Source organism: Equus asinus, chromosome 25 (genome assembly GCF_041296235.1).
Source record: "Equus asinus isolate D_3611 breed Donkey chromosome 25, EquAss-T2T_v2, whole genome shotgun sequence".
In the NCBI taxonomy this organism is placed as follows: domain Eukaryota; kingdom Metazoa; phylum Chordata; class Mammalia; order Perissodactyla; family Equidae; genus Equus; species Equus asinus.
The window spans coordinates 57,206,719-57,221,830 of record NC_091814.1 but is presented as its reverse complement, the minus strand read 5'-3'; the positions used below and the strand labels follow the sequence as shown (position 1 = coordinate 57,221,830).

The window sequence follows — 15,112 nt, the reverse complement described above, 5'->3', positions numbered from 1 at the left end:
TTCGAATGGGTGAAACCCTGGGCTGCTGAAGCGGAGCACGAACTTAATCACTCGGCCATGGGGCCAGCCCTTAGAGATTTTTTTAAACTACTTTTTATATGATAAAAGTAACACCTATATAGTAAAACAAAATTTGAATCAGTTCAAAAAAATATACAATGAAAAGTCTCCTTTCCACCTCAGACATCCAGCTCCACTCTCCTCAGTGAACCACTGTTAATAGAAAATCTTCTATGTATAAGCAAGTGTGTGTGCACACGCATGTATGTGATGTTTAGATTATGCTTACATTTTAGAAAGAGAAATTCTGTGCTAGCTTAGGGGGGGAGACTAAAGAGAGGGCAAGATGGAGGGGCAGCAAAACCAACGAAGAGGGTGTGGCAGCAATCTGGAAGATGAGCAACAAGTGATAAAGGCCTAAACTAAGCAGAAGTAATGGGAATGGAAAAGAAACATAGATTCAAGAGAAATGTAGGAGGCACAGTCAATAGGATTTCATAAGTATTTGGACATGGAGGTGAGGAAAGGAGAGGAGTCCTTGTTAGCTCCCAGGTTTCTGAGCTTAGTCACTGGGTGGATGGTGGTGGTGCCGCCCACTAAGACTAAGACTTCAGGAGAGGAAGAGATGTTAGGGACAAGGTGATGGTTTCATTGTTTGGTATGCTGAGTTTAAAGTGCCTCTAAAACATCCAATTGAAGATTCCTATAGGCAGTTGGACAGAGATCTGGGTCAGAGATACAGATCTGAGAGTTACCACACATAATTAATTCACAGTTGAAACCAAGAAATGGATGAAATCACCCAGGGAGAGAATGTAGAGTGAGAAAAGACGAGGGCTGAGGACTGAATCCTGGGGAACATCAACAATTAAGTGAGGGACAGAGAAAGAGGACCCTGCAAAGGAACTAGAGAGCAGGCAGCCAGAGAATGTGGAGGGAAACCAAGATAGAATTTTGTCCTTTAAACCACAGGACTGGGAGTCTAAAGAAAGAGAAAACAGTGAATGAGGGCAAATGAATGATTTGGAATTGAACAGACCTGGGTGTGAATCCTGGCTTTGCCACTTACCAGCAACGACACCTATGGCACATCACTAGAACTTTATAAACATTTGTAAAAAGAGGTTAATAATATTATTTATCTAATAGAGTTATTGTGAGGATTAAATTGGATAATGCAGGGGCCGTCCCGGAGCACAGTGTTTAAGTGTGCACGTTCCACTTGAGTGGCCTGGGGTTGGCCAGTTCAGATCCCGGGTGCAGACACGGCACCACTCAGCAAGCCATGCTGTGGCAGGCATCCCACGTATAAAGTAGAGGAAGATGGGCACGGATGTTAGCTCAGGGCCAGTCTTCTTCAGCAAAAGGAGGAGGATTGGCAGCAGGTGTTAGCTCAGGGCTAATCTTCCTTAAAAAAAAATTGGATAATGTATATAAAGCTGTTAGCATAGTGTCTAGCACATAATAAACTATCAATAAATGCTAACTAATAAGAAGAAGGAAAATAAGCACTGAAAAGGACCCATTCAATTTAAAACTAATGACCCTACCACAGTAATTTCAGAGATGCAATAAGGATATAAATCCAAATAAAATATACTGAAGAGTGTATGAGAGGTAAAAGTGGCCAAGTAGCTGGGCAATGAAGATAAAATGAGAAATTAGCTGTGTCAGAGAGAAACAAGGAATTGATCATAATGTTCCACCCCCCACCCTTTTTTTTTAAATAGATGGGGGAGTCATGTATGTTACTAGGCTTTGGGGAACAACTAGAGAGAGGCAAGTTAAAAATTCAAGAGACAGAGCAGGTAATAGTAGGATTGAGAAGGGACCACTTCCATCTGTCACTTCCATTGACTCCTTCCTACGGTGCCCCCTGCTGAACACCATCACTAGTTCAGCCTTTCTGAAACACAACTTTGCAAAGGTCACATCCTCTACCTTTTTGTCCCTGTTCCAAAGCCTTTCAGGAATTCCTGTTGTCTAAGGAATGTTATTCAAATGCCTTCCCAACATTCAAGGCCCTCCATAATCTTGCTCCAGCCTACTTTTACAATGTTTTCTCTTCCTATAAACTGTGGACTCTTCTCCCGTTGAATTTCTCTCTTCACCCCTTCAGGGGTCTCCCTAAAATAGCCTCTTTCCTCATCTTCACTTATCTTTCACCTGTGTCCTACTATAGGTCAACTCAAGTCTCACTCCCTCCCGAAAGCATTTCCTGCAACACTACATTTTTCCATGATCACCTCTTCCTTTCTAACTCCCCCTCCCCTAGAATTAAAATAGAGGTTGCAGGCCAGCCCATGAAGTGACTTTTCTTTGTTTGTTTTATTTGAATTATCTTCCAAATTTACAAATCAGAAATTTTTCCATAAAAATGTGAATTTCTATGACTAACAATAATGTGCAACTGAAATCTCACAAGGTTGTAACCTATCATAATCTAAATTTTTAAAAAATGTGAATTTCTAGGTTCTCTTGAAAAATCAGAAGAAGTGGTAACACTGGGTCTGCATTCCCTCCTGGCAAAAATGGGCTGGAGTTGAGTGGTGACAACTGGCCCTTTGTTAGGGCAGGCACTCTCAGGTTTACTCTTACACCTGGCTTGCTATACTCACATACACGCGTGCCTGGCTCATGTAAGCATTTGAATTTGTAACCCCAGCTCTAAACCATGGCTGGACACTTTGACATAGACTACCTGGTAGTTATTTATCTTGATATTTATCATGTCTTCCAGAAGAGTTTCACATCTTCTGCTTAATTTGGGATTCCCCACAAAGCCTAGTGCAGCAACCTAAACATAGGAGGATATTGAATGGAAGGTACATGAAGAGGATGATGATGATGATGATGATGATGAGAACCCAGTCTGCCTTTTCTTAACTACCCCATCACCCAACAAAACCACAATTATCCCATTCCAAAAGTAAATACCAAGAAAAAAATTCTACATGAGGAAATAAAACAGGCTCAGAAAGCAATGGGAGTGAAGAGGGCAAGGCAGCCCTAGGAAAGGTGATGTCAGCGACACCAGCCCAGGCCTTGCAGCTGGAGCAGGAAGGTCAAAGTCACCCGCTCTAGTTAGCAGGCATTTGTGAGTCCTGTGTAAGGCTTCTTACCAGAAGGCTCTGTTGGTCCCTATTTCCACACTCAAGCCAGACAGCTGAGACTCAAAAGCAGGAGGAAAAAGAGGAAGGATGATGGATAGTGGGGATGAGCTCCAGGTTGGAGAAGGGGCTAGCTACTCATGTGGCAATCACCCTCTCTGTTCTCTAATGTGGGAAGTACTGACAGAGGGCTACTTCCAACCTGTGGAGCCCACAGAGTTGCCTAGAGCTTCAGAGTGAGGGATAGGTCAGGATTCGAATTCAGATCATATGACTCCACAGTCAACATACCCCACCACTACACAAAGAGAGGAGGATTTACCATGGAGCTAATTAAGCTTGACCTTCAGGGCCTCTTACTCACACAAGCCCCCTTCCAGGCTCTGGGCAGCACCTCGGCAATGTGTTCATGCGGTCATTACAAAACTTGCAAAAGTAAGATCTTTTAATAGCAAATGGTTCGGAGCCCTGTTTCTTTTTACTCAGACTCTCCAATACCTTCCCCTTGTTGGGCATTTTTGGGGATCTGGCTGAGAGGAAGTTGAGTTGGGATACAATTATTTTGGGTCATGTTTATGTAGCTTACAATCCCTTTCATTAGAGTTAAGTTATTGCTAGACATGCAGATATAGAAATGGCTTTCAAGTATACCTGTGTTACCCACTGGGCAGACTCATCTAGCATTACGACCCAAATTTGTAGGTCCAGAGGTCATATCTTGAGGTCAGTGGCACGTAGACTGTGGAGGAGAGACAGGGTTTAAAATGTATGAAGTCAGAAGCTAGTCTGTGGAAAATTCTTCCAAACATCACCCATGTGAAATTTTAAGTGGAGGATTCAGTTATTGACTAGTACCTGGTATGGTAGCAAGCATCCAAGATGGCCCCAGTGGTCTCTGCCTCCCGTTACTCATGCCCTTGCTTAGTACCCTCCCAAATTATGTCAGGGCCGATGTGTGATCAATAGAATATGGAAGAAGTGGTGGTGTGTCACTTCCAAGGCTAGATCATAAAAGCACTGCAGCTCACAGCTCTGCCTTGGTCTTCCTCTTTCTCTCACTCTGGAGGAAGCCAGCTACCCACATCCTGAGAAGCCCCACCATGAGAAACTGAGGTCTCCTGTGAACAGCTAGATGAGTGAGCTTGCAAACAGATCCTCAAGCTCAGGTCAAGCTTCATATGACTTGTCGACCTGGCCAACAACTTAATTACAACCTCATGAGAAACCCCGAGCCAGAACCACCCAGCTAAACTGCTCCTGAATTCCTGACTCACAGAAACTGTGAGATAATAAATGTTTGTTGTCATCCCACTAAATTTTGGCATAATTTATTATGTAGCAATAGATAACAAGAAAAAATGGTAGCTCTCTTCTGGTCAAGAATATATTCAATAATAATTCAACAAAGTCTTAGCGCTTATATATGTAAGGAACTTGATAGAAGTTTCCCTAAATTTGACAACAATCTTAGAATATTCATGACATTACCATAAGTTGTGAGGTTGAAAGAAACTTTTCTAAACTATTATTGATAAAATTATTCTTATTAAAGATGCCAGAGGAAAGACTGATTCTTTTAATTTTTTACTTATTTATTTATTTATTGGTGAGGAAGATGGTCCCTGAGCTAACATCTGTGCCAATCTTCCTCTCTTTTGTATGTGGGATGCTGCCACAGCATAGCTTGACCAGTGGGGTGTAGGTCCGCACCCCGGGTCCGAACCCACAAACCTTGGCTATTGAAGCGGAGCGTGCAAACTTAACTATTACACCACTGGGCCAGTCCCTGATTTATTTTTTATTCTCTTTATAGAAAATATTACAAAGTTGTTGTCATATGAAGGAGCAATCAAAGAATATGCAGCTAAGTATCTAGAAAAATATATTATAGAAGTTTATAGAGTTCATTCGTAAAAAAACGACTTTTTTTGTTTAAATGTATATGGTACAGTTTTTTTCACTGTAATTTGTTGTGATTTCCTTTCCTAGTCTAAATAGATATTCACTTTTGAATTTAATTTTGTCTCAATATTTTTGCATTCTTTTTCTAGAGGCTTCTATAAAACCTTTGCTCTCACATTGGACATCATAAAATGTTCTGTCAGTTATTTACTGACAAGGTCTAGAGGCTGTTTCATTTAGATTCAAAGTGGGATGTGAGTAGAGGGACCCTGGCATTGTGCCCGTGGTCTAGGTACTCTACCCCCTTATAATATACAAGGGTCAAGCCCACATGCACCCCTGAGAATTCTGTTTGTATCAGTGGAGGGATCCCCACGTGGACTCTTCCCAGGCCTTGAGAGGATCTCCGACTAGTTCTGCTTTTAATAGCCTCAGGCTTTTACTTTCTGACCTCTTCAAAGTCTCTATTACTCTTTTACTTTTCTTTTTCCGCCTTAGGAGATACTAATGAAACTGAAACATGATTATTTCCATCAAAAAGGAATTGGTGAAACTTATTGCAGAACAGCCTGACCATAGTATGGCAGCTGTTAAAAAGAATAAGGTAGGCCTTTAAGCACTTATGACCGTGAAAAGATAGTCAAGATACATTGCAAAGTGGGAAAAAAGCAAACTACAAAACAATATGCATAGTATTAGCTTGTTCTTATCTTGAAAATGCTGTATTTCATTCATTCTAAGACGCACATCCTTTCAAATTTTACTATGTCTGATCAATGACCTATCAGAGTTTTTTGGCATTTTTTTTTTCTTGTTGAGGTCTGTAAATAAGATGCATCTTACAAGCAATGATACCTGAGATTTGATGAAATATGATATAACTATATATAGCATACCCGTCAGACCAGGACTGCAGCTTGGAAAGCCGCGGGCTGGAAAAGCCTTCAGCTGTTTCGAAAGCCCTCAAATTGAGAAACGATCGGTATTGCGGCACAAACAGAAATCGGCTACGAGGACCCCGCTCGCTGGGTCTGGCTGACATGGAAATCACAGAAGCATCGCCTTGTAAGGCAGGGATTGCAATGGGCCAGGGTTCTAATTTTGCGGCTTCTCAACATTTCGTTCTCCGTTGAAAGGAGCTAAGCGCCCAAGTGTGAGGAGCTCAGGACCCGCTCGCCCGCTGCACGGCCGCGGTGGGCGCGGGCGGACCCCGGGGTCGCGGTGGGCGCGGGCGGGCAGGAGGCCAAGGGGGCGCCCTCTGCGAGGTGGGTCGGCGCTGCGGCCGAGGCGGGTCCGGGGGAGCCGGGACCGGAGCCGGGGCGGGGCTCGCGCTGGCGGGTCGGGCGGCGGGTCTCCGTCCGTTCGCGTCCAGAAAGCTGGGGGAACAGACGCCCGAGCAGGGAGGTGGTTTCTCAGGGATGAGATGAATGGAGACCTACACTTCCTAGTCTCTATGTTTCTGTGTTATTTACATTTTAAAAGACCACTTCTATGTATCTTATAATTGGAGAAAAAAGGTAGACGTTCAAATGGGAAAATGCGGACGGGCAGCAGTGAAGCGGGGAGGCCCTGCCCGCGTCTTGCTGTTTTGCGCCCTGACCCTCGGGAAGGTTTTAAGGAACATGAATTGTTCTTCCAATACAAAAATTTGTTTTAAGAAATAAAACTCTCCCCAAGCCCAATTTCACTTCTTCAAATAAAAGTAAATGTCAAAATCTTTCAACACTGCGTGGGAAAAGTAGTTTATTTCTAAATTAAATGTATACGCGGTTCGGACGATTTATTCATCAAGCACTTTGGTAAGAATAAACAGCGCCTACTGTCCGACAGACACAGTTCTCGCAGCTTCCTCGCTTATTACCTCATTTGCTTAAAAAAATTTTTTTAATTGAAGATGGTTTTAAGAAACTCGTTAACTTCCTAAAACGCGTTCCCTGGCAACGAAGGGACCCGCGGCCTCGCGCGCCGCTCTCCCGTGACCCGGTGACCGGGCAGCCATCTTAGGCATCGCCTCACAAAGGGGACTACATCTCCCAGAATCCTCGCGCGCGCGTCGTGCTGGCACTTCCACTGGCCGGGTCTGAGCGCGGAGCCCGGAGCCGGGCGCCATCTTTGACGCTGGCAGTCGGGGTTCCCGCTGGTGGTGTTGCTGTGAGGACGGCGGGCGGCAGCGGCTAAGAAAGGAGAAGGACGTGACAGCGAGCCGGAGTCGGAGATAGTGTCGTCGGTCCGGTAAAGTTCTGTTCTCTGGTAACTAGACCCGTTTTTTGATTCCCGGGTGGCTCGGGGCCGGGGAGGTGGGCGAGAGGGCGAGGGGAGTGGCCGCGGCCTCCCCTCGCCCGGGTGCGGCCCAGCCCGGGGAGTCGAGCGGCCCCGGGGCCCGCCGCGCCGCCCCTCCCTTCGCGGCCTGGGCGCGGGCGGTTCTCCGCGTCGGCTCCCGGGAGCCGGCGCCGTGGTGCTGGGGGCCCGCGCCGAGCCGAGCGCCGGAGCCGCCCCGCCGCCCCCGCTCGTCCTCGGCTCCTCGGCGGCCCGGCCCGCCCTCGCCACCGCCCCGGCGCGGCCTCCGCCCCCGGCGCAGCCTCCGGCCCCGGCGCGGCCTCCGCCCCCGGCGCGGCCTCCACTCCCGGCGCGGCCCGCGCGGAGGCCGCGGAGCTCCTCGGCCTCAAAACGTCTGGGAACGAAAGCGGGCTTAACTCCTGATCCAAACGGTGGATCGGAGATGCAGCGTGTGTCCTTGTTTTTTAGTTTCACTCTCGAAGCGTCTTTTTAGCCACCCGCGTGTAAAAATCGCAGTCCTTTTAGTTAGAGCGGAAAGGGCTCAGCTAGCGCCTGCTGCTAATGACCAGTATGTGGAGTCTGATTCAGCTTTCCAGAGTTGACTTTTTGGGTTGTATTGGCAAATCACAGTCCTAAATGATGAATGTCGAATGATGCACTATGTTTTTGTTTAAATGAAATTTCCTGAAAATAATTAATTTCAGAGTTAAGGGAAATCGATGTTGTTATCATGAGGCGTCATAAAAATACGTATTTTAAAAGCTGAAGGCATTTCAAGCAGACGTGGTTCTTGATGGATCAGAAAGAACATGGCCCGCGATCTGGAAGACCTGGCCACTAGCTCCCGCGGACCAGCTCTGTGACTCTGGGAAAGTGGCCTCGGTGCTTTTTTCTATGATGTGTAGGCGATTGGACTGTTTGAATTCAGAACTCGGAAAGTTGGAAGGGATTTTAAAGCCCTCTAAAAAAGAGTTTGGGAATGTTCTTCATTGCTGTCACTTTTTCTCCAGAAATAACCTGGCTTGGAAATCCTTGGTCCACAGGGAATTTGACTCCCCGTAGAAATCGGAGAAAAGGTAATGCAAATCCAGAGGAACAGCTGTATTTCTGCTTGAGCAATAAACCCGCTAACAGATTTTGGTACGAACTTTGGAGCCCTAAAGAGAATGAGTATATGTACCTTAAGTGTGGCAGTGTCCTCGCTCTCTCCTAGCAGGAGATGCAGCGCTTTTAGTAGTGCCGGGATTCTGGGATGTGTTCCTATTAATTCTAATACAGATGAAGAAGATGTGGTAGAGGGAAAGATGGTGGCAGAAGGAATGGATAAAGAGGCCAGATTGCCTGCTAAAAAGAAAAGGAAGAAGGGTTTGCGACTTAAGGGGAAAAGGCGACGAAAAAAACTGATTCTTGCGAAAAAGTTTGGCAAGGATTTGGCATCTGGGAGGCCTGTTGCAGATGCCCCTGCTTTGTTAGCTTCCACTACTCCTGAGCAGGATGAGGAAAGTCTTTTTGAGAGCAATATAGAAAAACAGATCTACCTACCTAGTACCAGAGCCAAGACTTCCATTGTGTGGCACTTCTTTCATGTTGACCCGCAGTACACCTGGCGGGCTATTTGTAACCTCTGTGAAAAAAGTGTTAGCAGGGGCAAACCAGGCAGCCATCTTGGGACGTCTACCCTTCAGCGACATCTGCAGGCGAGACATTCACCTCACTGGACTAGGGCCAACAAATTCGGAGTCGCTGGTGGGGAGGAGGATTTTCCTTTGGATGTACCTCTATCTCCCTCTTCTGCTGGAAGCAGCGGAAGCTTTGAATATATTCCAACAGATCCATTAGATGATAATAGAATGGGTAAGAAAGGAGATAAATCAGTATCTGATGCCCTGAGGGCAGAAAGAGGGAGATTTCTCATCAAAAGTAACATTGTCAAGCATGCCTTAATTCCTGGAACAAGAGCCAAGACATCTGCAGTTTGGAATTTTTTTTATACTGATCCTCAGCACATCTCAAGAGCTGTGTGTAATATATGTAAAAGAAGTGTGAGCCGGGGTAGGCCCGGTTCTCACTTAGGAACTTCAACACTTCAACGACACCTGCAGGCCACTCATCCCATCCATTGGGCTGTTGCCAACAAAGACAGTGGTGCGGTTGGAAATGGGTTAGATGAGCCTGAGACCGAGAGAAGTGATCTCTTGAGCGATGCTTTGCATGGAGAGAAGTCTGCAGGCAGCCGAGATTTAACAGCTGAGGACCTCAGTGACTGTAATTCAGATGAACCTCCTGTGTTAGAGGTTGAAAATAGAAGATGTGAGAGTCCTAGTCCTGTTGCAGAGCAAGACACGGTAATGCCTGCACAGGAGAGAGAAACAACATATTGTGAAAATTCAATCTCATGTCAAATAAGTCAGGCAGTTATTCAAATGATCGTGGAGGATATGCATCCTTACAACTACTTCTCAACTCCAGCCTTTCAGAGGTTCATGCAGATTGTGGCCCCTGACTATAGGTTACCATCTGAGACTTACTTTTTCACTAAGGCTGTACCTCAATTATATGATTGGGTCAGAGAAAAAATTTTCTTAACTTTGGAGAACGTTCAAAGCCAAAAGATCCACCTGACTGTGGACATATGGACCCATGACCCCTTCACTGATTATTTCGTTGTGACTGTACACTGGGTCTCTTTGGAAACTGTACCTTCTTCCAATAATGGTAGGATCCCTAATTTTAGAAAGTGGGCAGTGCTTTGTGTAACAGGTTTGGCCAAAGACTGTTTGATAACCAACATTTTACAAGAATTAAATGACCAGATTGGTCTGTGGCTTTCTCCTAATTTCCTCATCCCTAGCTTTATTGTTTCTGACAATTCCTCTAATGTGGTACATGCAATCAAAGATGGCGGTTTTACCCACGTGCCGTGCTTCCTGCATTGTTTAAATATAGTCATTCAGGACTTTTTCTGTGAGCACAAAAGCATTGAAAATATGTTAGTGGCTGCTAGGAAGACTTGTCATCATTTTAGTCATTCAGTCAAGGCCCGTCAGATACTGCAAGAGTTCCAAAATGATCACCAACTTCCATGGAAGAATTTGAAGCAAGATGAAACGGGCCATTGGATTTCTACCTTTTATATGTTAAAATGGCTCTTGGAGCATTGCTATTCAGTTCACCATAGTCTTGGTAGAGCCAGTGGAGTTGTGCTCACCTCCCTTCAGTGGACTCTAATGACTTATGTTTGTGATATTCTTAAACCATTTGAAGAGGCCACCCAGAAAGTGAGTGTGAAGACCACAGGATTGAATCAGGTGCTGCCCCTAATCCATCATCTACTCCTTTCCCTGCAGAAACTCAGAGAAGATTTTCAAGTCAGGGGTATTACTCAGGCCCTCAATCTGGTGGACAGTTTATCTCTGAAGCTTGAAACTGACACCCTACTAAGTGCCATGCTCAAATCCAAGCCCTGTATCTTGGCTGCTTTGTTAGATCCTTGCTTTAAGAATAGTTTGGAAGACTTTTTCCCTCAAGGTGCTGATTTAGAAACTTACAAGCAGATCCTTGCAGAAGAAGTTTGTAGTTATATGGAATCTTCACCCGAGGTCTGCCATGTTACAACTTCAGAAGCTTCTGGTTCCTCGGCTGCAGTAGGAGTTGATTCATTTACCTCGTCTGTAAGAGACGGCACCTGCAGTTCAGGGTCTCTTGATAGCTCAGCTGCACATAGTGTTGCCATTGGAGGCAAAAGCTTCATGTTTCCTTCTGCAATAGCCGTAGTGGATGAATACTTCAAAGAGAAGTGTCCAGAGATCTCAGGAGGTGATGACCCTTTGATTTACTGGCAGAGGAAGGTGAGCATGTGGCCAGCTTTGACCCAAGTTGCCATTCAGTATTTAAGCTGCCCCATGTGTAGTTGGCAATCTGAATGTATCTTTACTGCAAATAGCCACTTTCATCCAAAGCAGATCATGAGCCTGGACTTTGACAATATAGAACAGCTGATGTTTCTGAAAATGAACTTGGAAAATGTTAACTATGATTATTCTGCATTGGTTCTGAGGTGGGATCCTGAGAATGAAGTTGTTCAAAGCAATGAAAAAGAAATAGTATCCTAATTTCTTTTTCCTTTCTCCATTTAAAATGGGCAGCTTATTGCTATGTTACTGTATCCTAATAGCTATAGTTGTTATATATAGTTATACTGATTATTCTTTATATACAAATCTGGGGAAACCTGAAAACACAAAAAGGGCTGGAAATTCCTCAGAGGTAATATAATGTTGACAAAGTGAAGATTAACTTTAAAGATTTCACAGTAGTAACTCAGTGTGTCTGTCACTTGAAGTTTTGTTTATACTAATTGAGAAAGCAAACATATTTTTTAAATAAAAAATATAGTGCAGCATTGAAAGGCCTTAGGCTGGTAGATTGAACTAATGATTGATTCTAAGTAAAAATTTCTCCCAACATGGAAAGTTTGATTGCTCTGAAAAAGCATACTAAGCTGGTATCGCCCCCCCCCCACCGATTTTTCTATTTCTTCAAAAATCCTGATTCGTACCTACAGCTTGATAAAAACAAAACTCACAAAATTGTTTTATATTTGGAAATTTCTAATTGCCTCCTCATACTGGTCAGCTTTATAATTTCAACTTAGTGTGATAGAGTTACCCTTTATATTTAGGATTGGATCTGTGTAGGAGGGAAACATTAGAAAACAATTAGGAAAAAACTACTTTTAGTCTTTGAATTGCCTTTTTTAACCTTTATAAAATAGTGTAAAAACAGTAAAATTAAGATTGTCTAGGTACTTTTATACAATTTATGGGTAAATGACATAAGAAGTTTACAAAAAAAAGATTGAACAGGAATTGGAATGAAAGCGCCGTGAGCGTACTTTGACAAACCCAGCATCCATTTCCCAAAGAATGTTTCTGTAATTTAAAGTGATCTTAAATGTCTTTAAAAATATATACTGAATCATCCATAATACCATATTCTTAACTATGAGATTATCTTGGCCTCTATTCTTAATTAAAAATAAGCAGTCAGTATTTTCATGTGTTAGGAATCATTGCCTCACTGGTTAAAATGAAAGAATTGATCTCAGTGATCTTTAAGGTCCCTTTCCACTCTGAAAGTATGTTTCTGTGATTGAGTGGGAGGCCAGAAAATGATGACTTTTAGTAAAAGTCTATTAAAAGTTTCAGATTGAATAACTAATATAAGATCCCAATTTTTCCTTTTTTTCATTTTAGATTTGGGGATATTCCCTGCCCAAAAATTTCCTGGAAAATTGACTAGTATTAAGTGTGAGTAAAAGGTGTCCACTTTTTTTTAAGTTTTGATTTTAGTTTTGTCTTGGATAGTATTTGGCAAGATTTAGCCTAGAAATTATGTAGTATTTATTACGTGAGAATCAAATTGCTTTGTTACTGGGCTGGTTTCAAAATTTAGAACTCATTTCTATGTATCAAAATCGTTTTTTGTTTTTGTTTTTTGTTTTTTTTGAATTTCTTAAATGGTAAATGTACCATTGTGAAATGAAATTGCAACTCCAAAAGTTTACCCTTTTACTAACTGGAGTAAATAGATAATTACAAAGTCTTTAGTTGTAGCCATCACTAGTAAAGAATTTGAAGCCAGGCTGCATAAGCAAGCCTTTGCAGGGTCAATATTGAATGTCATGCCAGTGACACTGGTGTTTCTATAAAAGAAGAAAAAGTCTTCCCTTATATAGAAGCCTTCTGTACTTTGACAGTGCCAGTTCAGGATGGCTCTTATGCTGCTCTGCCTTCTACAGCTTGCTGCACCACTCTGTAGTTACTCTGTAACTATACGTTTCTATCTTTTCTGGTTAAACACTCCCTGAAGATGATAAAGATGAGGATGATGATGTGCATACGTCCAGATTATACACATTGATATATGTGTAAGGATTTCCCTTCATCTCAATTTTGCGGGCTGGGCAAAATTCAGTGTGACATATTAACGTACTTCATGATACTTTGGTATAAGAGTAAGTTCACTATTTTTATAATGAACCCAAATTTAAAGGCATTTGTAGTGCATTTTAAAAGGGAAAACTTACCCAAATGTTTTATTTCTACACATTTGTGTATATGTTTGTGTGTGTATAAGCCAGTTAGTATATATGTATATGTATATTACATACATAAAACACTTTATGTTTTTACATACAAGTATGCTTTTATTATACAGATAATAAAGATGGGGGAAGGTTTCTGTTTTTTTCTTAATAGGTGAAGAAATCTTGAAGACCAGAAATTGGATCTTACTGAATTTTGGTGTTCTTTTTATTTTTTTTTTCTTTTTTCTTTTGAAATTATATTGTTCAGCTATGGAAGATGGATTTTTTTTTTAAATAATCCTTTGAATCTCAAGTTCATCTTTAAATGAACTCTTTTTGTTTTTGTTTTTGTTTTTGTTTTTGAGGAGATAACTGACTCTAGCTGTCTCCAGTCTGGCAAAGGTTATTCGAATGGACTTAATCTCTCAGTAGTTGGGAGATGTTTTAAAAACACGTCCTGTGTTTGAATTGTGGCTGAGAGGTTTCCTTGGCAATGTGAGGAGGAAAGTTCTTTCGGCCTCATTATTATTAATTCATGGATTGAGTGTTGGTTCGACCTACAGGCGTAATAGATTGGAACTCAGTGAAGACACAGATGTTCCTGTTGAGAGCAACCATCTCATGTAAGTGTGGAAATGGTCTTTTCTCATTAAAGGAGTGAACCTTTTTGTAATTTAAGGCATAATAATATTCCTGGATCAGTAAGAAATTAGAAAGACATTGTCAAGACATTTTTTCTTATAATTGTTTACAAGCTTTTGGTTTTTGGATGGAAACCCCTATTTTTGACAACACATGCACATTGTTAAAAAGGTGGAAATGATATAGCCAAGGTGAAATCGCCCTGTAATTTCATCTCAGAGAAAAGCACTGTTATAATAGTTTATCAGGACGTAGTTCCTGTCCAAAGGTTTTTTTCACCCAGAACTTATAAAAAAACATAAGTTTTTTCCCAATACTTGAGTGGTTATATTTTTATATTAAAAAATGTAATCTAGAGATTGTGGTTATATGGCATTGCCTTTCTTCCTCCCATAAGCACTGTAGACGTTGTCAAGTACTGCTTGTGTTTTTGCTGAGTGCGATTATAAATTCAGAATCTTTCTTAGTATAGTGCTTTAATTAGCTAAAGCCTCTTCGCTATCCTTGCTTCTATTCCCCTGGAACCTTTTCGCATGAAATAGAATTTTTTTTCAACTGGGTGGCCAATTTTTTGTTAATTTCAAGTGCCACTTTTTTCATAAATTGCATTTATTCATGGACTTGCTTGAATTCTGTTCATCTTTTACTCATTCATTTGCCATTATAACATTTAAATATTATGTTTCATGTCTACTGTAATATCAGGTAGAGCAGGCCTCTCATTCTTTTTAAAGATTTTCTGGGGCCAGGCCCGTGGCCGAGTGGTTAAGTTTGCGTGCTCCGCTGCGGTGGCCCAGGGTTTCACCAGTTCGAATCCTGGGTGCTGACATAGCGCCGTTCGTCGGGCCATGCTGAGGCGGCGTCCCACTTGCCACAGCTGGAAGAACCCATAACTAAATTATATACAACTATGTACCGGGGGGCTTTGGGGAGAAAAAGGAAAAATAAAATGTTAAAAAAAAATTTTTTTATTTTCCTCAGTTATTCTATATGATTTTACAGTCTCTCAAGTTCCAGTAATAATACTCATTGAGATTTCGACCTGAATTGCATTCAGTGTGTACAGTTTTGCGGGGAGAAGTAAACTCCTTTA

At 42.4% G+C, this 15,112-nt stretch overlaps 3 protein-coding genes across 10 annotated transcripts in view; all 3 read left to right on the top strand.

Annotated features, from left to right (window-relative positions):
* The first annotated feature begins 7,112 nt into the window (after nucleotides 1–7,112).
* The window catches only part of ZC3H11A (zinc finger CCCH-type containing 11A), a 39,924-nt gene continuing 31,924 nt past the window's right edge, over nucleotides 7,113–15,112 (top strand). For 2 of the 8 annotated variants that reach the window (XM_044758765.2, XM_014830025.3), the window contains exons 1-2: nucleotides 7,123–7,262; nucleotides 13,941–14,000. The gene's annotated coding sequence lies outside the window, so the exon portion shown is untranslated. Of the gene's footprint in view, nucleotides 7,263–13,665; nucleotides 14,001–15,112 lie in introns of those variants that run through there. The other 6 variants (XM_070497836.1, XM_044758766.2, XM_070497832.1 and 3 more) reach the window with 5 other exon arrangements.
* On the top strand, nucleotides 7,737–13,767 carry ZBED6 (zinc finger BED-type containing 6). The gene is made up of 3 exons (XM_070497831.1): nucleotides 7,737–11,137; nucleotides 12,545–12,598; nucleotides 13,550–13,767. Exons 1-2 carry the CDS (start codon nucleotides 8,456–8,458, stop codon nucleotides 12,584–12,586), a joined length of 2,724 nt encoding a protein of 907 aa, XP_070353932.1. The 5' UTR covers nucleotides 7,737–8,455; the 3' UTR covers nucleotides 12,587–12,598; nucleotides 13,550–13,767.
* On the top strand, nucleotides 13,060–13,158 carry LOC139042077 (uncharacterized). Its single transcript, XM_070497837.1, has one exon. The coding sequence runs from the start codon at nucleotides 13,060–13,062 to the stop codon at nucleotides 13,156–13,158; it is 99 nt and encodes a 32-aa protein (XP_070353938.1).